A 24,195-nucleotide genomic window follows, 5' to 3' on the forward strand; every position below is an offset into this window, starting at 1 on the left:
TGTGTATTTTGGCATTTGAATGCCAGACTGATTGGTAATTTCCCCTTAAATCCTTTCATAACTCAAATTCCTATCAAAGGAGCCCATCTCTCCACAGCCACTGGGTCATCATGCAGAGACTGTCACCGCTATCTGTGGTGGCCCCTCCGCCACCTGGTTTGCCCCCGAGGAGCCTGCCATTTCACGTGCTTTTGTTTGGAAGTTCTCTGCAGCATGTAGGTAAATGAAATATTAGCCAAAAAGCCTCTGGATGGCTGTTAGATCTCAGCATGCCACATAAATATTAGCGTGAAAATATTCCTCCCAGCCCACACAGTATGCCTGTAACGCTGTTTTTTCTGGACAAAAACATTGGTAAGTACAGCGAGGCCTGCAGTAAGGACCACTTCCAGTGGGCAGGGCCCCATCTTAAATAGACCACTTTAAAGTGCTCAGAAAGTTTCCAGTATAATTTTCGTTACCCTTTAGTTACAGACCACCTTTACTAGGTAGCACAGCAGCTTGTTTGCCAACTCTTTGGGTCGCTGCCATGTCAGCAATTGCTGAGGTGGCCGGCCGCCAGGCTTCAACTATTTCAAGATGTTAGTTACCTGAGACTGCTGGGGACGGTACCGGGGTGATGTTCCCTTCTCAGATGCATTTCTGGTCCACCAGCAGATGTTTCTCTGTGGTACCTTCACTGCTTTGTGGCTGCGTGCAGCGGGTTTCCAGCGGGCCTCTGCGGGATTGCCTGCTGAGGGTAATTTGCACATTCTTTGCAAATCTCTGTGTGTCTGACCCAGGCGTGTGCCCCTCAGTAGTTATCCGCACGGCTAGAGCAGGGTTTACATCTGCAAACCTCATCAGGGCATAATGGCCCTCTATTATTAAATAAGCAAAATTATCAGTCACCATGAGAAGATCCAGCTTCCATCAACAGAGGGTCCAGGCAGAGCACCTGCTGCCAGGGCACTCCCTTCATGCTCTACTAAATTTCTGTGGAAAACAGGGAAGTTTCAACTCCGAGTGTTTAATAAGCACACACGGGTGTCTGAGTTATTTCAACATCAGTTCTGCAAGTGAGCAGCTCTGGGCAGGCAAGCTTGAAAGGAGCCCCAGTGCCTCCAGAGCAAAAAATGTAAAAACCATCTTGACTACACTCTCTCAAAAAAACCCACACCACACCACAAATGTGTAAGCAGAAGAAAAACAGTAACTAGCAGAGCTGCAGCTATAAAAAGAACGTATTTATGATGCACACCTGTGTGAAGCACTCAGCTGTGCTGGAGATAGGCACGTCCTTGCACATATGCAGGATCTGCAGGTTCAGCTGGCTTCACCTGCTAGGACAGCCTGACAGTGCTGGGCTCACACCTCCCCACTGCTGTGCTTCTGGCAGCTGCAAGGGCAGGGAGCCTGGGTCCTTTGGCACCCACCTGGCTCCACTTGAGGGCTGTTTGGAAGCATTGGTACTAATGTGAGTCTGGGCAGCAGAACTTGGACTGTAGCAGTCAGAGGGTTGGCTTTTAGTTCTGTAGACATGGGCTCTTTAGGTAGAGTCTTACTGGGAGAGAGGAATGGGAAGAACAGAAGCAGTAAAGAGACATCAGTGAACATAACTGCAACACCTAGAGTAGTGAGACTGTGGTGGCAATGGCCACCATGGCCATTTTAATAAGTAAATCCTTAGGTTGCATGATTGCTACAACAAAGCTTTATCAAGCAGCTGCTTAAGATTTTCTTAAAATCTTAAGATTTTTAAGTGTGTGCATTTTCCTTTAAGCATACTTTTCCCAGAATAATCAAGGGAAAGCATGGAAAATAATGATTTCTTTCCATGGATTTTGTTATATTTTTCCCCTACATTTTTGCTTCAACCCTATTGCTGGGTCAGCGTAGAATGCTGAGTGGTGTAAGCACGATGGATTCATTACTTCGGACTTTGCAGAGCATAGCATAAGAAGAGTGAGGTAACAGTGCAGGCAATGTGGAAAGACTTGAGCATTTTCTTGTTTGATTATTTCATATATTTTGGTTTCCAAAATATTTTTTAAAGGATCAGTTTGGCTGGAAGACTAAAATTGAATCAAATGCATCTTGCATCCCAAACTAAAAATGAGACTTGGGTCTAAAAGTTCTGAGTCTTGGGAATAAGTCTCCCCCATCATATGTAATTACGTGTGGTTTCTGAAGAGGTGAAATGTCACATTATGAAGGGATGGAAAATACATTAAGAGAGAATGAGTTCATCTTCCTGATACAGAACAGTCCCTGCACGGTAATGGAATTATGACAGCCTTGGACGTTTGAGAAAGTCTATACTGCTGTCTCTGCTGTATTTGATTTGTATATGAATGGATTTCCATTCCCACTAATGGCTTTCTCTGAGCTACTGCAAACTCTAAAATGGGAAATAAAAACATAATTTTGGGAAGATAGCACCTGCCATAATCACTTGGTGACACTGCAGCTTGTTTTGCAGACAAAAATATGAAGGAGGTACTGAAGTATCACTGAGGTGTTAACACTTGTGGAGTCCTGTAATAGACAAAAAATACTTAAAAGTAGAGGAAGAAATTACGGAATAGTTTGTACAACTACTGTTTCTACTTGCAGGTGGGCAGGGGGAGGTGAGGAACGGGTGGAGGCTTTGCCCTGACCCAGGATCCTGACTGAGGAAAGATGCAGGGAAGGAAGAAAACCTGTTTAGTCAGCTATTACTGAAGAGACTGTGGAGCAGGTGAATCACCTCCCTCAGCCCTTTAGGCAGGATAAACAGTAAGAATGCGCTCTTGCACAGGTTTTTCACTGCATCCTTTACTGATGTTGAACATAGTATTCTTTCTGATGCTCAGTGACCAGTCTTAAAAACATCTTGTGTAAGTGTGTAAACAAGATTTTCTGAAACATTTATATACATACATAGTATATACAAATATATAATATTGTGTGTGTATATATATGTATATCTGGACATGTACTGTACCAAGCACTAGCAGGACAGTTCTCAGTTTGGTTCAAGCAAACTTGTATGTAGTGTAACAGATTATTATAGATTTTTTTCTGAAGACCTCAGGCCTGTCTCTATAGGTACTGGCCACTCTGTAAAGCTTCACTGCCATTGTATGAACAACCTAGGAAGAAAAGCTGTTCTTTGGCATGAATAAATGGTTTCTGTAAATAAGAATCAACATAATTTAGAATCTGTAAAACAATATAAACAAACAACAACAACAACAAAAAAGCAAAGTTCAAAATTCAAAAAAAAAGCAAACAATAGATTAGACATGCACATGGATGGGGTGAGACAGTTTCTGAGTTGGGTTTGCTTACACTTTTGGAAAGAGCACATCATTTTAGGGAACAAGAAAAACTCCAACTTAGTGTTATGGAATTAGAAAGGAAAAGCAAGAAATCAGCATGGAAATTAAATTATAATGCATAATATAATAGTACAGTTCTATTGGAAAAGTGAGTCAGTACTAAAGTGCTTTAAGAGCCATGCTTCAACTGGAGTGTGTATGTGATTCTTTCTTACCAGCCCAATCGCCTTAGTTGCTTTCCTTCGATACATGCTTTATTACCATTTTTGCACACACTGTATGTTTCCATTACCCGTTCTGGCTGTTTTTTACTACTCTAGTTAGGTTTACATTGATAACTATGAATCTCACTCTGACTATCTTAATCCACTGTCTAAATCTGTTGGATGATGCTTTTGGACAGGTCTCACAGATTTCATGGGAACTTTCTAGGGGCTCAAGAGATCACCAGTGTGTACCATCTCTACTGGACTTTGTCTAAGGCTCTGGAAAGGTACCGCATGCTGTTTTCTGCACTCTTCTGTTACACTTCATGACTCAAAAGAACACTTTCACAGAACTCTGCAAGTGCAATATTTTCATATAGAAGTAATATATATGCCTTAATTTAGTGATCAGCTCAGTCTCTCTTAGCTTACCTGATTTTAGTGGGTCACAAATGGCAAACAATAGCCCACAAATATACCATATAGAACAAGTACCTGGACCTATAATACAGTTTATATTTATTACTTTTACTGAAATCACAGAATCAAATGTTTTAAGATTACAACTGGTAAATTATACATATGTAATAGTTTACAAAACAAAATATTGGCCTTCAATGTGTCATAGTACAGTGTAGACCTTGTACAATTCAGTTCAAATGAATTTATATTTTGCATAACATATTAATTACGGTGTAAACTGGCTGACATAGTAGTGCTCTAAAAATGTTAATTCTCTTTGATTAGACACAAATTAGAATGAAAAAAAGTTTTGTGACACATCTTAGTTTTCAAAGGGTACCGGTATTTCAGTCAAGTTATCTATAATGCACAAAGTGACACTTTCCAGAATATGTTGACACCAATAGAGTGTACAAAGAGGCACATGAAATAAACTAAGAAAAAATAAAGGTTGTGCTTTCCTGTTAGTCTTCCCTAGAATACCTCTCTAATTTTATCTGATGTTAGGCAATGACCTGACAATAGAAATTAAGTATATTTATTGCTATACAGGGGTACACACTGTCTGCAATTTACTTGAATACAGTGTATTATTTCCCGTATCTGATGAGATTTTAGCAATCCATATAAGCTTGACTGTCAAGGAGTAAATTTCATACGATAAAACTATTAGGACACTTCACAGTTCATATGATAAATTGTGTAAACCAGTTCCTATAAATTACAAGAGAAACTATGTTTTCACTTGAAGTGGTATATGTCTGAAGCAGCTCCTGCAAAGCCAAATGATGTAAAAAAAATTACTCTGAATTTAGTTGCACTGGTGTTAGTTATACCTATGTATTTTGCCCTGTGAATGGGACTAATGGAGACCCAAATACTTGTTCATGTGTATACGTATGTGAACATGTTTATACATACACATGTATGTGCAAGCACACATACAAAAATATACATTTCCATTTAGCTATAGCTAAGTTCTGTGTGTCCACCTATGTGTTTCAACACAGACTATGCAAGATTCTAGCTGACATATGTGGAAATGTTTTTAGTGTCCTTACAGCTACTGTGAGCCTCTGCAGACAGCTTTCAGGGCAAACAACATTGTGAGTTTTGGTTTCGATCTGTAACTCTGTACCGTGCAGAGTGGCTGGACGCTATCAAGATGTTTGATACAGGGTATCTGGAGAGAAGTTGCAGACATTTACCTAGAAGATTAACAAGGTGTTTGGGGCTTTTCAGTGTTTGTATGTTGTCGCTGAAAACTGGCAGAGCTACTCCAGAGCTACATATTGTGATGCCAACTGAGTATCTGATAAGTTGTCTCAGGTTAAGAGGCATTACCACTACAAATGATAAACATTTGCGCTAGCAATGTTTTTTGAAACAAGAATGTTGAACTACCTTTACTATACAAGCTAGCATTCAGTGTACCCAGAGTAAAACAAAAAACAAAAGAACAAAAAAACCTTCTTGAAAATGTTACCAATAACAAGTATGAATGCAATGATGTACTCTCACAACTCTATAAAAACTAATCAGTTAATTAAAAAAAGGAACAAAGGCCTCAAAATCAGCAACTTTTTTTTTTCTTATTTTTTTTTTTCCCTGAAAATTGCAGCCCATGCTCGGAGAATCTAATTTTGGCTCTTGCCGTAGGCTCCATCTTCCTCAGTGACAAAGAACAGCACAGCATTCATGAACATGAGAAAAAACAGTCACCTAAACGTTTTGCTGAAAACCCACCATTATTAATGTTTCATCCTTATGAATCCTATTTAAAGCCTGCCCTAAAGATTATCAAATTCGAGGCTTACTGTCATTTCCTGGCACTTTGGAGTGGGTCTTAAGGGAGGCCATTACCCACTGGTTCTCGTAATTTTATCTAAAGCCTTGTGGCTGGCTCAGGGTCTTGGGTAGTGCCTTGACGGCAGCAAACAGTGGGCACAGAGGCTGAGCTGAAATTTAACTTGTGTGAATCTGGGCACTAATGAGAAAGGTACTTTTTGGTCATTTGAAATAGATTATTTGCTGTCTGTAGTACTGTCCTTACAGTGAAGTGGTTACAGAAATAATTTGTATTGTTAAATAAATTGATTTTATGGGTTTATCTATATTGCATTTTTTACCTCACAATGAGTCCAGTGCAAGTTTCCTTGAGTTCAGCAGAATTTGGACTAGACGGAAAGTGGAAGTAAGCAGATACCATTATTTTCAAGGAAATACTTGGAATGCATGCTTGGCTGGATTTTAGTGTCTAACTTTGCCTGACATGGTGTGAAGAGCTGGAGTACAATGAAGCAAAACATTGCAAAGCCTCCCAAATTGTGCTTTTGACTTTTTATAGCTACAGATAAATACGTATGTAAGTATATAAATGGTGAAAAGACTGAAAAGGTAGCTTTTTTAATGGTTCAGTCTTCATAAACCAAATCACACATAATTTCAGCTATATTTTCAGAGCGGCACACAAAAGAATTTCTCTGCAGAGTTTTCCCTTAAGTAGAAGAAGCTGCATGAGAGAATACTCGTTTGCCACCCTGAAAACTCAGAGAAACCTCATTCACATATGGAGGACTCTAATTCACTACAAGCCTGAGCTTGCTCCCACTGGTGCAAATGGTAAGACTCCTACCACCTTCAGTGGTAAATTACCGAGGTGCGTAACAAGAATTGCACGCACTTTTATGGAGTCTGTTGTGTGATCGCTTTAGGAGCCTAGGAGCCTGTATCTTTTTTTTTTTTTTTGGTGATCCACAGACCTCTATGACTTGCTAGTTGAGAGATTTTAGAGCTGAAGTGTAACAAAGCTCCTTTGAGCATTTGAGCATGAGGTGTCCCAAACTTAGAAATCTACAACTTGTCTAAGAAAGGTGGTAGCAGAAAAAAGAATATACATCTATACAGTGTGCACACACGTATACACATATACTCCTGTTTCATGCAGAAAGCTTTCTAAATAAAAACAAACAAAAAATAACCAGTGCCATACATTATGTAAACTCACAAGGTGTACTTTCAACACAAATTTGAAGCATAAATTAGAGAGAGAGCAAGAAAGAGAGAGACAGAGACGATAGTAAACATTTTAAATATAGAATTTGCACAATTGGTATTTTTGTTAAATAAGAATAAATAAATTCATTACATCCGTTCACATACCAGTTGTAAAAACAATAAATTATTTTATTTTTTTCAGTGCTGTGTTGCTTTTTTTTTTTTTTTTTTTTAACAATTGTGATTAATCCACAAGATTATTCCCTCTCTCCCTTGTGATAAAACTGTTTCCACAGGAGGGTAGCTAAATTGAATTTCAGGTATACAGACGATAAGATGATAGATGATAGGCTTTTTCCTAATGAGGCTGTCATATTTGAAAAGCAGATGCTCTAAACAACACAGATTCTAAGGGGACCAACTCCACCTAAGGCATCGCGGAGATGTGTCCCCAAAAGCCTGCAGTGAGTTCAACACTGACTGTTGTTTATCTCCATGCACAGAGTAATACTCTGGGCTTCTTAGACAGTGTCTCTATCCAGTGGAAGCATTTTATGAATCCTGTTTGGCATGACTTTGTAGTAATATAAGCAATGACATAACAGTGTGACCAACAAAGAATTTAGTTTGGAACACAAGTTGAAATGACAAAGTCACATACCTTGCATCAATTTTTCATTCATCAGTTACATGAAATAGCTATGACTGAAAAAAGCAAGGTTGGGAATTGGAGTCTGATTACAAAGATCAGCTAAAAGGCAAGTGTTAAACAGAGCAGGCTGGTCTAGTTCATCTTGCATTTTTAGGATTGCTTCCTTTGTCTGTCCCCTTTGCCCTCTCAACATATAAAGGAAACTTCTTTTGCACGTATATTTGCTTTCTTCAGTTCCCATATTTATTTAATTTTTATAAATAATCTTTCTATGAAAAAGATAGTCTTGATCTAAGAAAGCTTTAAATTTATACCAGCTTATGGTATTATTGTTCTGGAATCTGAGTAGCATCCAAAAGCTTTACTCATTTCATTCACTATATAATAAATTATTACTATGATGCAAACATAAATACTTTACATTCTCTCTCTATTCTGATAAAACACAGGAGAAATAAATGCCACTTAATAAAGCAGCTGTATGCCAAGACAAATATTAAGTCTATGCACATTAAATCTCCTTATTTTTCTTCTCCTGATGGTTTCTACTTATTATGAACTTTCGTGAGAGGTTCTGGAACATGTGTTTATATATATATAAGTATAAAAATCAGATTACTTTAAATGAAAATAGGACACTTCAAACATGATCATAAATAAGACACTTCAAACATAGTAATAGGTAGAGGAGGCAAAAATCTTAACTTTCGAGAAGTTTGCAAATATTCAGAGCCTTGATCTAAGTTATTAGGATGACATCAGTTATTAACAGGGGAATTTTCCTCAAGACACATGTTTTTTTATAGGACTACTTCTTTCTATTAGGTCACACCATTCTTGAAAGCTGACGATGACTAGTAACATTCCTTTGTAATTCATTTTTAGGGAGGATGAGGCCCTAACGCTATTCCTGTTTACTTGTAATAGAGTACAAAAACAGATATTTCTCCAGTTTCATACTGGTAGATGTAGCAACTCTATGCTGTTTTAAATCATCACATGCTTTCTAGAATTCACACAAACACGCCACAGTTGCAAAAACATGTTTATGTCCGCCTGGAGTGAGATCTGACCTCGCTACACAAACCAACATGTTTTTTTACTGATTTCATGACTGGGATTTTTCCTAGAAGAGTCTAGGGAGGTTCAGTGCTCAAGTACCACTGACTCACAGCAGTGTCTGAAAACGCTCCTACAGTTTCACATTGTCCTGGGTGGATGAATTGAAAAATAAAAGACAGATGGGCTTCTACTTTCATTTGCAGATCACGACCATTTCTTTTGGTACATGTTATTCTAGAGCTTTATTCAAAACCTGGTGATAAAAAGGAAGCAATTCTAACAGGGTTGGTGTCAAGCCTCCACCTGTTAACCTGCATATGTTGAAATACCCTTCCTCGGTCACACAACTTCCACCGGACAATAATGGGATTCAGAAGCTGCTGCCAAAGAAAATTTTTACTAGCTACCGCCTGTACTGTGGAAACAGTCTTATTGATATTGGGTAAGTCCTCCACATCCTGATGTGGTTTGACTTTCTAATGACCCCTCTTCCTCCCAAATGTGGTAGATATACAAAATATGAATAACTTCTACAGCTTAAAAAAATAAAAACAAAAAAATCAACAAACAAAAAGACAAATAGTTACAAACTTTTGCTGGTAAGATGAATACCAGAGTTAGACATGATGGACAAAACAGTGATAAAATATTAACTGCTTGCTGTGTTTTTTGACCTTTATAGCCTCTTCAAAAGATGTAGGTACATTACACATTGTTAGATTCAAGGTGGAAGCCATAGAGAAAACAACAGAGAAAGCAGTTGTATACAGCCTCAGAATATCTGAGTTAGAAGACACTTGTTTACCTTACTTGTAATTTTTGGTTCTCTAACTAGTTTCTACAAAATACAGTATGCCTTTGTTTTATGGAAAGAAGGAACTAGCAGCTATTGTTCATCGACAAGAAGGACCCCGTGCTGTGACACAGCTGGAGCTAATGGAAGGTTTACCAAGTCAAAGGTACACACATTCTTTCCAGCAGCCAAAACCTCCTGCTATCTGACATACACATAGTAAGGAGCTGCTGATGGTGCTGGTATTTGAGCAATGTACTTGTGGGGATCCCTGGTCTGTGAACTGCTGCAATGCTCCTTTTGAGAATTTCTTGGTGGAAACACAGTATTTGTCAGAATTATGATCTGCTGTCAGGAAATTCCTGGAACAAAAATGCATTTCCTTTTGTCAAAACCAAAAGGTATTACTTTTTAAAACCAGCAGCAAGCTCTTCATTTTCCAGTAAAACATCTGCAGCCATTTCTGAAGACTCGACCAAGTCCACAGGGCTGCAGATATACTTTGGTCAATCACTTTGCTTATATAGTTTGTCTTTTGAGTTTTTTAATAGAACCAAGTGATATAAAGTGACATACCAAATCAAATATATTTACAAAACAGCATAAAGTAAGCTACTGTGGTATCATGGGTACATGTGACATTTTCTAAGGACATACTGTATTAGAGGTAGGTGAAAAAGGGGGAGATGATTCTGTAACCTTCAAATATCCCAGGATCCTCCATTCACTAGTTTTTCTTCTTTTTTATTGTTTTATTTTATATTTTTGCAGACGCAGAGGGCTTATAACAACTTTAATGCTTAGGTTTTTGACATATTAAGATCACCCTACTATTTTTTAAAGCAGTGCACATCTTCATTTGGTCCAAATAGGCAGATTCTGCCCATAATTTGAGACTATATGTAAGTACATTGAAGCCTTTGCTTCTCTCTGTCTGGGCAGACCTAATACCAGTATGTCAACAATGGCTTCATCAAACCTCTTTTAAAGAAGATCACAACCACAGGTTAACACTTTTTCAACAAGCACTGTTTAAATGCTGATGGTCTCTGAGAGAGAAGACATCCTTTAGCTAGTTTTCCATGCCCGTCTTTGCACTGGACAGTCCTGGTGTGCCATCCTGTGTCACATGTTCGAGAACAAGAAAGCCATGGCCCCGTAACCCACCGGGGTTGCATGAGCTGTGGAGTTACTTTGCTGTTGCTGCCACTACTGGTGACAGAGTTAGTCATTTGCCCTTGCTTCTTTGGCACGAAGAAACTATAACGGACATCCACGGGTTGAGTTGGGTCAGTCGCAAGTATCTGCACAATAAGAACCTCTTTTGTCGCAGAGTGTCCCATCGCATGCAAGAAATCATCTTTGTGACTCCAGCCACTATAGTTCATGACAGTCCCATTGATGTCAATGATTGTTTCTGAAGTGGAGATCATATATTTTCCATTGACAAGGTACTCACCGTTTTTCTTTTTCAGGGCCAGGTAGGCAGTAAACCTGCTCTGGTCCTTAGTCTTGAATTGCCGAACTTTGATGTGAGTTGCCCCTTCTGGGATTTTCACTATATCTGTGTAGCCCTTACTGAATGAGGGGGAAAAGAAAAAAGAAAAAAGAAAAAAGAAAAAAAGAAAAAAGAAAGTATTCAGTAGCTGGTGTGAAATAAACCTTAAGTCTAATGAAGTCACTGGTACGATGCATCTTTACTTGAATCCATCTGGCTAGCGGCACATCTAAGATTAGTTTAACCAGGTTTCATTATTTGTCTTGTGTACTGTTCTTTATGTTCTTGAAGAAATTTCTACTGCACTTACTTCAAATTGCTTAATCTTTAGCATTAGTAATGATTTTACATGAGTCAGATACAAAAGGAATGAAGAATAACAGATAGCTTATATATTTCAACAAAGGGTGGGAGATATAAAATACGATGCATGTTCTGCCTGCCAACGAAAGATAATGAGATATGCATTGGTTACAGCTGTTTCTTGCTGTCTTTGCTATAATGATGATTAAGGGAAGCATGAGCAGAGTAACAGCTGGATAGAGGTACCTTGGGAACATTTAAAAATAATCTTGATCACTGAGAAAAAATTTGTTTACTTTGAAATTCATAAAGCTGAAGATTAATTGTTAAGTGTCTAACACAAGGTACACTCAAATGTTTAATTTGTACCACAAAGTTCTCTTAGTTTCTACTTATGAAATGTTTAAATGCAGACTTAGAAGAAGATATTTAACTTTTCTACCAAAAGTGACAAGCATTTAAAACCTGCAAGTGTGCTAAAACTTTTACTATCTCAAGTATATTATTTGTTTTAACTATACGGATAAACAGAGAAAAGTCTGAACACTGCACAAAGCTGTAAGCTACCAGCTGGACTTTGGAAACATTTATTTTCATTTCTAATTTTGTGATAAAACTATTCTGCAAGTACCTCATATCTAAAAAGGTTAGTGCTGAAACATCTAGAGGAAAGGGAATGAGAAAATATACTTAAAATGTATAAAAGTGAATGGGGTCCCTTGGAATTGTTTAAAGAATAGACTACTACCTTTGCAAATTTTTGGTTGCAAAAGTAAAGACTGCAGAGACTGCAGATTAAACACTAGTGCTATTCCCATGCTATTTCAAGCAGTTACAGGACAACTACTAAAAGTCCCTTGATTTAGCACCTCTATAAACATGAAGGAATATGGTGCAAAAAACAGGCTGGGTGACTCTGCTCCACAGCACTGCACAAATATTTTTACTTAACAGTTGCCAAAAGAGCTCTGTTAAAACAAGTTATTAAAGTTACAAAATCATTTGTTCAAAAATTAAAAGAAATCCTAGAGAATGCAACATTTTCTTCAATATTTCATGTGCAAAAAGCACGTGCATCTTTAATTCTCCTATTTCCCAACTTCTGACTATTTAACTTTACAGCCTTTTAAAATAAGTTCTTACGAAAGAGTTTTCCAGAAGATTGTGTTTTGATTGCTTTAAGGGAAAAAAGTACAAACAAATGTTGTTATGGCAATTGTCTACAATGGAAAATACTAGTTTCCTCTTACACATTTAATAATTTCCCTGTACATTTAAAATACAGGTTGCTACAGTTTGGTTTATAGTGGATAGCAAAGAGGGAGCTGCTATTTTTCAGTGGAGAAAGATAATTTTACTAGTGCCACTGCCCTTTTATATACAAAAACAGTTTGCAGACAATTAAGATTTCACTATTTTAATAAAGTTTTTGTTTTTTCTTTTTTTGAAGTCAATTACTTGCATAAAGGAGTCATCTCAAACAATATTCCCAGTAAAAAATAAATTCTTGAGACCCCAAATTCAATCAAAATCAAGTTAGAACTGTTCAATTATTTATTACTTTCTATATGGAACAGCTCTTTAAATGCACTGAGGTTGAATTAATATTTTATTCTCTGACTGGTCTCATTTCAGTTAAAGTCATGATTTTTGGAATAAGGTGGTACCTTCATAGGAATAATTACAGTAGAATCTCACTGATTCCAAGTATATCTACACTACAAATCTGGCTTCACTAAAATTCATGGAGTCCCTTTAGCATCTTTGCTGGAGCCCGGTATGCACCACAAGGATCATTGCTAAAGCACATGAAGTATATCTTGCACTGTCTTCTTCATTTAGACATCTCAGACATTTCAATATTTACAGATTAGAACAGATCTGGTTTATATAAGTACTAAATTAGATGGAAAGTCATTCTTTTTGGAAGAGGTGTTTTGTCATCCCTAGGTGAGTAATCATTGGTTTACTGAGAAGAAGATTGGTTATGTTTATTTTTAGAAAAAAAAAAACACTCTTAAAGATATTTTTGACTGCTATTAATCAGTATATTGAAATGTATAGAAATAAAAGGTCATTTCAGGAGTCAGATTTCAACTTCTAGTAGCATTCCATATGCTATGTAAGAATTTGGAAGATACTAAGCAAAATAAAGTTTCTGTAAATTTTAAAAGCTGGTACACTAATTCAGTTGCAAGATGCTGAGTATAAATGTTCAGCTAAAAGTTTCTAAGAGTAGGTCACTACAGCGGTCCTCTAAAACATTGGCATCTATACAAATGATAGTAAAAAAGTCCTCATCCTTTTATAAACCTTAAGAATGGAAGGGGGAGGGAAACAAGAATTCAGACAGAAGGCAGACTTATTTGACATTGGTAATCTGTAAAAAGCTTGCTGCTGCTCTCAATATGGTTAGGAAAAACCATGGGGATGTTGCTTTTGTTTTGTTCATATTAAGATGTATTGTAGTTAAAAGCTGAATTCTGACAGAAAAATGTCTTACAGATAACTGCTATAAATATTTTAACTTAAAAAAAGTACATCTGGAGATCAATATGATCCTAGTGAACATGAAGGGATGTAGAAAATGCCACTTCTGACATCTCATCTAGTCGTCTAAGCTCCATGTATACTGAGTGGTGTGAAAAGGTATTTTTAGGGTGTAATCCCTCTCAGCTGCCAAGGATGACTTTTACAGCTGTGCTCTAACGCTGTCTAATGCTTCTCTCCACTAACAAGGAGTCTGCCACTTAATCAGGTGGGACATCTCTAGTGTTGTTCAAAGTTAGATGAGATCAAACACATTCCCAGTGCATAACTTCCTAATGCAGCACCACCTGGGAAATGCAGAGTTTCAGATACATACAGATTATTCTGACCTCAACAACTGTCTGATGCATCTCTCTCTTCCCTTCTCTCTCTCCTCTACAAACCACAAGCCATCTGCCACAGCAAAACTGGCAAATAACATAAGATTCTATGCCTTAGTCTAGGCAGACTTCCTATTACTGGGTGCTCACCTGAATCACTGGTACTTTATGTCAGAAATGAACTGGGCACAGTGTTTTGACAGGTGATTATTTGTAAGTTTCAGGGTATTGTTAAGAGGCCAGCTGTAAACATCTGAAAAGTGCAATAAAGCACAGGCAATGCACATTTTTGTTTAATCTTCATATGAAAGTAAATTGAATTCAGAGGAAGGAAGGAAGGAAGGAAGGAAGGAAGGAAGGAAGGAAGGAGGGCACAGATAAGTAGAGATACTATTTGCACAGCAAGTATTTTTGAAATATTTACTAATACTCAAGATCAATACCTCTTTTTGGTAAAGGTTCCCATGACCTTTGTGCAGCTGGAATTGTCTCCTCCACACACCCCGCACTTATCATACTGGAGCTTTGAACCGATGATGCCATCACAACCAGTTCGGATGCATTTTCCCCGGACGCAGACCGAATTACTGTACGGTCGACATTCAGTACCATCAGTTACCTAGGTAATCAAATGCCTGTTAGTTAAAAATTACCACAGGAAAAAAAAAAAAGTGAATCTCAAAAATAAATTTTGTGAATCTGACTGGGAAAAAAGTTACTTATTTACATGACCCATATAGACCAGAGCTCCTATCCTGGCAGCCCAGACTGAGTTTCACTAGCATTCACAGCACTAAAGCAGATGAAGTTTAGGCAGGGGCTGAAAGCAGTGACAGATGACTCTAGCATAAAACACTAAAATGACCCTGACTTTAATGATGAGCTTACAGTTTATTAGTAATAACAATATCAGTACTTGTAGATAGCCTCTCACTTGAGCATTTCAGTTCACCTTATTAATACATATATCCTCATAACATTTATAGTATAAGTGTAGGAGACATTTTAGTTCAAACTGCATCTGAGATAACAAACTGACCACAAGTCACATCTATGATAATTGGCTAAATAGTTTATATTAATTGGCTTTGTATGAGTTACTCTAGACTCCCTTAACATAACTCAGGGTAAAATTTATTCTTTTACTCATGGCACTCTGTCTCCTCCAAAAGCCACCAGACACACGGATGAGTCTGCAGGCAGAAACCCCTTTATCCACTAATGAAAAGAAACTAGTGCAGAATCCACTATCAGACCCGTATTTTTATGAACATGCATACTGAAATGTGAAAATACTTGACTAATTTCAGAGGTCAATTTTGGTCTTACTGTATAAGCTCTGGATCAAACCATTATATCTAATCACACATTTAAAACTTCGAATCATATGACTAACTTATTTTCGCTTGTTGTAGGGAAAGATTTCTAAGATAAAGGACACTTCTCAGCTTGAACATGAAGTCATGATTGAAGATGCCATTACCTTTTGAGAAAATACCACATAATAGCCAGTTCCTTTGGCTCGGCAGGTGAGCTTACAAACATCTCCAGGAAGCACTCCAGCATACTTGGGGACCCATTCAACAAACGTTTTGACACCCTTTGCATCAGACTGATAGCCATTCCTTGCTTCACACTGTTCTTGTCGAAAAGATTTAGCTGTAGAATTATTCAAATCATTAGTGATTATTGCAGACCATGCTGTAAAAATCATTATGCACTCACACCTATTATTCCAATTTCTTTTTAACTTAATTTTTGAAGTTATAACACTTCACCTCTTTTTAACTTTTTTTAGCAATCTTCCCATGCTATGAAGGACTAAAGCTAGCATGATGGTTCATTTTTCCAGGACAAATTTCTTTTCATTTCAATGTCCTTTCTGTCTGTGGTCAGTGTAGGGATGGGGGAAGAATTACCATATTGTATGAATGATTAATGTCTTGCCTTGGTAAGCACATTTTAGAGAAAATACAATAGATCTTTGTTGTTTCCTTTCTCAGTAGATGTTCAATATTTACTATCTATGAAAACAGAGGCTGGAGCAAGTATGTAACATACCATTTGCTGGGCAGGGTGCAACATTGCAGGAGCGATAGATGGCCCTCTTGCCAGTGCAGTACCGGCCATTGTTTCTAGGAGCTGGATTGTTGCAGTGACGATATGCAAACTGAACGCCTCCACCACAGGTACGGGAGCACTGTCCCCAAGGTCCCCAGGACCCCCAGTTACCATGGCTTGATGCCTGAAACATACAGAACAGTAGGAGGTAAGGGTGTGAATAAAGGTGCTAAATCTCAGAGACACTGATAGTGTTTCCCACAATTGAAAAGGCGCTTTCTTGGTCATTTTAACTGGGGATAAAAGGCTTTGGAGCCTTCTTTTTCCCAGTGAAATTTATTTCTGTCTTTTATCTGCAGATTGATGGCACCTGATTTGGCACTGTGCATGCAAGCGCAATCTAGGCCTTACTCTTAAAGCCAGCTTCAGCCCATTCATGGAAGACACACATGCACCAGAAATATGGACTATATTCTCATGTGCTGCTCTCTTATTTTTTGCTATTCCCACCAACAGGCCCCCATAAACTAGCTCCAAGAACATGTTCATAAGGCTACCTGCAAATAATAAATGCAATTATTATGATGAATAGGTATTGCTCTAAACAACATATAAAAGCAATCTTAAGCATACCTCAATGTCGAATTCTAAAGGACAAGAGACAAAATCCCTTGTGTTGATGAGTTTTGTTTCCAAAGACCTACTTCACACACATGCTACAAATACAACAAACCACCCATAGTTTTGCCAAATGAATTACCTGTCCAAATTGCAGTAGTAGTCTCCTAAGTCTAAGTTTAGGTGATCGTTGCTGTTTTTCCCTTTGTAAATAAATCATATTGAATTTCAGAGTGTTTTAAAGGCAGTAAATGAAGGCATAAAACAAAAATGTTGGCAGGGAAAGTGGAGTAAAAGTTCCTTCTGAACCAACTAGTTAACGTTTCAAGAGTACTGGCAAGAGGTGGAGCCGTCAGATAGTTTGCAACTCTGCTATTTTGGCTCCCTAAATACAATATTGCAACAATTAACAGACATTGCATGAAGAAATATACCATTCTATAAAAAACAGTGTTATAAAGGCTGTAGCTTGATTTGAATGACTCGTATTTTGTAAGTATCTTCGCAAAGCTCTGCAAGTCTGTCTCTCTCCTGTAGGTATAACAGAAGGGGCAGTGCTACTTACTGTCTTCCAAGTTAATTTCAAAGCATTTGAACTGTGCAGTTGGCAATCTCATGAATCTGGCCACTCTCTTGAGCCTGGGGACTCTTAAGAGGTATTAAGTTGACAGAGGGGACTCTGTCACTGTAAGTACAAACTATCTGATCCAGAAATTGTATCATGTATGAATTTCATTGGTCTTTCTCTTCACTAGAGTTAGGTCCCTGGAGACTTCTGGATGAGGGCTGTGAACTAAATTTACAGATTTAATTTACCTCAGAGTCCGTTGCCAAGAAGTCAGGAAGCTATGAATAGTTCCTTGAGAATCTTTCCACACATTCTGAGACCTGACTTATTGAATGGGTGAGTCCTCTAGTCTGAAGGGGTGCTCTCAGTTTTCCATGATCGAAGGCTTCCGTACTTCAAGAAGAAAACCTCCTGAATGAAACTTCCTGAAACTCAGTAGCATATTTCCTGCATCCCTTACCAGTAACACTCCAATTACATGCTAAAATATAAGGTAACTTTCAATCTGAGTTTTGTCAAGTCCCTTTCACTCCCACAAAAATCAGTGCCTTTGAGGGTTACTCCTTCTGAAATTCCCTAGGGTCATAGCAGGTAACTTACCGAGTAGTATTTTTTCTTGGTTTTGTCAACACATTTTCCCTGGAGGCATATCCTCCCTTTTCCACATGGTGTCCCTTCCACAGCAGGCAGCTTCTTAGTCAGACATACCATCTGACCTTGACGAACAACTGCACACCACAGGCGAGAGCACACATCCATACCGGGACACACTGTGTATTCAGATCCAAATGCCAATTTGCACTGACGAATGGCATCGTAGGTTTGCCCTGGAAGCTCCTCGGGGCCCAGGATCTGCTTTCTTGGTTGGTCCAGCAAACAGTTACCTAAAAGAGCAATACAATCTATTATTACTCATTACCTAGTTTTCTCTGCAGTGCTACAAGTCTGTCATTCATGTTACAAGAACTGATAATGACAGTGAACCTCATTCAAAGGACACTGATGTCAGTGGAAAGGCTCTCTGAGGTGTCATCAGGTTTTGTACAAGGTCATATTATTGCAACTGCTGTGTCTCCCAGGAGTATACCAGGTGCCAAGCTATTTCCAATCCAGGAGTGTAAACGAGTTTTATTCAGGTCTCTTTGCTCTTTCATTCTGTTTTCCTTTATTTGAATTGACTCCGAATACATTCCACTCTATCAATATGTGGAATCAATTTAAGGAATGATCAAGACTCATGGCAAAGTAAACAAAATTCCCATTTGAATTTTGAGCCAGAACATCCGTAATGCTGAGAAAGGGAAGCCAGAAAAATCACAAAGAACAGACATCTAGCCCATGAGGCACTTAAATACACTTCAATACAACCACCACCAACAAAAGAACCCACCACCAACAATAAAAACAAACAAACAAACGAACAAAACAGAAAAAGATCAAAGGGAAAACAGAAGTTGCATATCGAAACTAATGGTGGTGGTAAATCTGGACTGGGCTTCCCTTGTAAAGAATGATAGTTAGCAGCTTCTGGAATTAGCTTGAAGAGCGCTATAAATTTTATACAAAAATGCACTCACACACACACACACACACACACACACAAAAAGACAGACAAGGAAAAAATAGCATAAATATAAAATACAAAATTGAATATGTGTGTTGAGATACACTGCAGAAGTAAAAATCTGTCTGACACACTCTAAAAATGAGAATTTGCATCTAGGTTCTAGACAAGCTACTAATAGATTTTTTCTTTTTTTTTTTTACTATTGAAAAAACTCAGTTGTTGACATGCAGAACTATTTATTCAGCATAACCTCTTTTACACCCCATGAAAGGGATATGTGGTCTGGGCCAGCTTCACTTATCCTTGGCCAAAATAACTTACCACAATTTACATCACTTTGCAACATATACCAGTATTCTTTGGTTGGATCATGAGTGAAAAAGGGCTATCTAGAAAAACTTCACTATTCAAACTAACTGGAACTGAAATTCAAGCTATAGCAGTGAATTTAAGTAAATCAAATACCCCATTACTCAATGCCTTGTGTTTTCCTTCCAGAACATACACTGTAGCTATTCTCTTTTTTTTTTTTTCCTCTTAAGGCTAAGGACAATTAGCCACATGAGCCAAAAAGTCTTTCTACATCATCGCTTACTACCAAAAAGTTATCTTGTTAAACTTGCTGTTCTATTTATCCTTTGCTGACCCAGATTTACTCTAGCCTTATCTTTCATCTGGATTATGCTAGCTTAAATAAAGACAAGGTGTGCCAATGCTAACTGATGAGCTGGGTACCATGAGATAAAGACAATTAAAACTATCCTAGCATTCAAAGTCTTTTATAGAATAAAATGTTAAAGACATGGTAAAAAGTGAGGAAGCGCAGATTTTTTTCTTCCTGGGGTTGTTAAAAATCTATTTTTTAAAAGCAAGAACAGCAATTCACTACATTATAATGTACAGAACATGTATGTACTACTACTCTCATTTTTTGTCCTCAGTATCAAAGAACATTAGGGTGCCTTGGTCTAGAGCAACATACTTGACTGATGACAGTATTAATCAAGACACCTTATTCTCTTTCCTCAGTGTTATGTGCAATATAGCCTGGAAGGCAGAATAAAATTTGTGCAGGAAGCAGATAACCAGGATATAAATTAATTAAAACAGAAATAGTCCTTTCTTTTTTTTTTTTTTTTTCAGGTTACAAAGAACACCAAACACTCTGACTAAACACAATAAATTGCAAGCAATAATACTACAGTCTAGTGGCTGGCATGACAATAAAGACAATTATTATCTTAGGAAAGAGTTGGCTAAAAACAGATGGAAATAAATGTCACTGTATTCTGGACACTAATTGAACATTTTCTTTCTAAATGTCAAACTGCTGTCTGGGGTCATCTTATGAGTGTAAAACAAATGGTGATATGATGATAACGATGATTAGAATTCTCAGAGTGGGCCTCAGGAGACCTTGATCATCCCCAGCCCTCCTGGTTGACCTTGGGTGAGACATTTATACTGAAATTTATTTAGCTGACCATAACTGTATGTAATGCTGGTGTCTGCAATTCAGTCAGCTGTCAGATGTTTTAGTAGTTAGTACAGGCAAATGAGCCTGTGGTGTAATTCAGTGCCACTAATGCAACTGATGACATCAAACCACTAATGCCATTGATGACACCCTTCCATGATGCGATAGGAACTTAAATATCCACTTTAGGTGTAGCTACCTACATAGCAAATATACACTTTTTATAAGATGAGTCCACTTATCAATACAACTTTCCAAATATATAAAATACGAATCTCAGTTCTTGACAAATGGATGTCACAAAATTCAAGAGTTAAGATGATGATGTTTGCTGTTGGAGTGGTATGGGGTGAGTATCTAAATCTATATGGATAACTTACTTAAAGCTTTGATACAACATTGACTACTTGTTTATAATAAAATACCACTCAAAGATCCAGGTTTCTGGACTTTATTCACATTTCATTCTGTTTAGTCATAAGGAGCAGCAGATGAAGTACTTCATATATTTACTTCCTCACACCAATACTGCCATGCCTGGTTTGTCACAAAGCACACTGCATAAGCTCATGCCCATTCAGACCAAAAGCACTGTGCAGAGTGCTTATGTTGCATATTAAAGAATGGAAGAGTCTCTTCTTGCTCAGTGTTTCCCACATAAACTTCCTGTGACTATACAAAAACCACTCACAAGCATCTTAAAAGAAAGCCTGGTATATGAAGACCTGCATTTTCTCATCCTTCTATTGTAACTGATATTTTGTGCCTTCTTTGACTACATTATGCCTGCAGCACTCCTCAAAATTACATCTGAATGGGTAATTTTTTTGTTCTCTGCTAGCAGCACTCGAGAGATATAGGATTTTCTCCTTTCAATGGGAAGACTGCAAAAGAGCACCTTATCTAAAACAAAAAGGGAGAGAAAGCATGGTAACTACACAAGTAGTAAGTAAGTACATCTGCCACAGCTAAGGAAAAAAAAACTAAGAACCCCAAAAGCAGAAGTATGCTCATTCTGAAGGAAACATGGAAATATGGCACATTTGCGCTGTTTTATTATCAGCCCAAAGCAGTCTGAAAGGCGGCGTCATGCTCTACTAGGGTTCTGTGGCTTTTGGTATACTCAGTATGTGTTACAAATGAGAATTACAGAGCTATGGATTTATTCACTGGCTGGAAGAAAATAAAACCAGAAGCAGTTCCATTCCTATAATAACGCATGTCCTCTCAGCACAATAATTTGAAGAAACTGCACTTTAAATCATTGACCTTCATCATTATTTCATAGATTGTATTTGTGTTCTGCTAAGACAAATCTTTGATTTAAAATAAATAGCTAAAAATGATAAACTTCAACAGAAAAGGAAAACTCTTATGTAGACAATGTCTCTAAAGGCCTAATCTATCAAGAAAACAGATTTCCTAAAAATTGTAGTTTTGAAATTGTACCAATAGTGTCGGTAACAAAATTAGTTCACGGATCTGACTGGAAGCTCACATTTTCTGTGAGTTATTTCATCCTATTGATAACTCTTCGAGACTACATGCCTGAGTGGTAACTACTCATGAGTATCAGAAAGGGCAATATACCCTAACCCATCCGTTAACAAACTGACAGATCCTAAGCACTTTGTGTGCAGCAAAGAATACATGACTTTGTGAAAAGTGTCAGCAATGGAGGACTGCTAAACTTCTCGTGCAGGAAGGCAACACTCATGCTGAACGTGGAGACCATAATGCAGCCCTGAAGGATTTGAAGCTCCTACCAACTTGTGCTGAAAAAAAATGGCAAAATTATATTTTTAGACCTGTAGGATAGTTTGTTACAGCCTCGTTTATTTCCATGTTGAGACTAGGATATGGATCATGGATAAGAGTCCAAATTTCGAGCATTCTGTATTGCAAACAAGCCAAAGGTGAGGAGTGTGGGAGAACACACTTTCTTTTTGTTACTGTTGGAGGAAGTAGCTGGCTGGATGCATAGGGAGGTGAAAAATCCAGATCACAAAAAAAGGAAAAAATGAATACAACATTTCAGTTTGGATAGGAGATGAACAGAAGAGAACAGATATAGATAGATAGACATATTCATAGATCTTTACACTTTGTACAGAGTTATATATGGGTGGTGAGGAAAGTCCCTTTTACACCCCAGAGAACACATACTGTAAAACTCCCAGGTGAGAAGAAAGGCAATGAATGTAACTAAACTCAAAAAGGAAAGAGCTCTTCACATGTGGAAACTAACTTGGTAATATTAAGTCAATGCCAGAGCAATATGGACCATAAAATAGGACAGCACAGATTAATGGATCTAATAAAATTGGAGAGAAAAAATGAAGTCATTCTCCAGATAGGAGAAAAAAGGAGAAAGTATTTCAGAGAGCACTAAAATTAGCCAACACAATATTTAAAAGCAAAAACTTTACATTCAGCAGACTTACCATACTTTTTATCCATAAGTATTTCAGTTACCATAACAACTTGATCCATTCATTCAATTATGTCATTTTTATCTCAGCTTTTTGGAATTTGAATGGTTTAAGAACTGCAGTTGCTTTGGAAGCACAATGAAGACTTTAAAATTCATTTAAGAGTGCAGACTATACTTTATTATTACTACTTGTTGGAAAAAATGAAAGTTTTGTACTTATTCTCCAAAGGGTAAATGACATGTTTATCAAATATTGCTTATATGACTTGGAGGGTAAGCTGCTGGGGCAGAAGCAGACTTTTCTCATATACAGAATAGAAGAATCTTAATACTTGCTTATGGCTCCTCTAATAAACATAATAAATACTGTAATAATAAATGCTGTAAATGGTAAGAAGAACACATACCCTTTGCTCATATCTGTAGTCTAATGCTATGTAGACCATAGTAACCTCAATTGCTGTGAGGAAAAGGAATTTGCTTGTGTCCTCTGTTTAAAATACTCTCTGAACTCCTATCTGTGGCATTAGGGAAGAAAAGTCTAATTTCATGTTTCAAAAAAAAAAAACACTCAATTTTTCAAAACAAATTACTGCCAGCACACATTCCATCAACTCTTTTCTTTTCTCTTGCATTTGAACCATGCAAAGTGGGGGTGAGACCCTGACAGCCTTTTAGACCTTTGCCTTGTTTTGCAAGCACTTCCAAGATAGTCCTGAAGATGAGCAAGGAATGAAAAAGCTGGCATAAAATGTTCTTATTCCAAAAATGGACTGCAGCAAAAACTGACGCTAAGCGTGTGAAGCAAAAGATACATACCATGACCATCATCAAAAAACTCTGTTATAGTTGCTGAAGTGCACTTGGACCAGGGTTTGGAAGCGTCAATGCTAGTCAGAATGGAGGACATAAGGCGCTTATCTTCCATGGAGCCAAAGTTCTCCTCACAAAATTTGGAGTCATCATGGGAAAGACCAAGCAAGTGGCCTGTAGAAATGAAACAAATAAATAAAATGAAATGATTATCATAACAGTGTTTACCAGCTGGAGCTCATAGTCAAAGTAAAATGAAATGCATTATTTGTTCTCAAATTTCCAACAGCAGCCCAAAGCTGGCCACTTAAAATCTGGTATCTCTGCTCAAAAACAAAAAAGCTGTGATAGTTTATATCATTACATATAGCAATGCCAGCAGCTTATATGCCATCAAATTGTGCTGATTTAGATCTGATGAACACTACAGTGAACAGTACTTTTTTATATTAGCCATGAATTTAGTTCTCAATGTTTACCAAATCATCTGCAGCAAGAAAGACTAATACTTC

General features: G+C 37.6%; 1 protein-coding gene across 1 annotated transcript in view; it reads right to left on the minus strand.

Moving 5' to 3' along the window:
* Positions 1 to 4,012: 4,012 nt before the first annotated feature.
* Positions 4,013 to 24,195, minus strand: part of ADAMTS5 (ADAM metallopeptidase with thrombospondin type 1 motif 5) — a 47,249-nt gene continuing 27,066 nt past the window's right edge. The window contains exons 3-8 of the mRNA XM_013182709.3: positions 23,690 to 23,857; positions 17,993 to 18,276; positions 16,207 to 16,390; positions 15,629 to 15,804; positions 14,589 to 14,764; positions 4,013 to 11,052 (exon numbers count right to left, since the gene is read on the minus strand). Of these exons, the coding sequence (XP_013038163.2) occupies positions 10,482 to 11,052; positions 14,589 to 14,764; positions 15,629 to 15,804; positions 16,207 to 16,390; positions 17,993 to 18,276; positions 23,690 to 23,857 (1,559 nt within the window). The 3' untranslated portion in view covers positions 4,013 to 10,481. The remainder of the gene's footprint in view (positions 11,053 to 14,588; positions 14,765 to 15,628; positions 15,805 to 16,206; positions 16,391 to 17,992; positions 18,277 to 23,689; positions 23,858 to 24,195) is intronic.

This window comes from Anser cygnoides, chromosome 1, assembly GCF_040182565.1.
Source record: "Anser cygnoides isolate HZ-2024a breed goose chromosome 1, Taihu_goose_T2T_genome, whole genome shotgun sequence".
NCBI classification, from domain to species: Eukaryota; Metazoa; Chordata; class Aves; order Anseriformes; family Anatidae; genus Anser; species Anser cygnoides.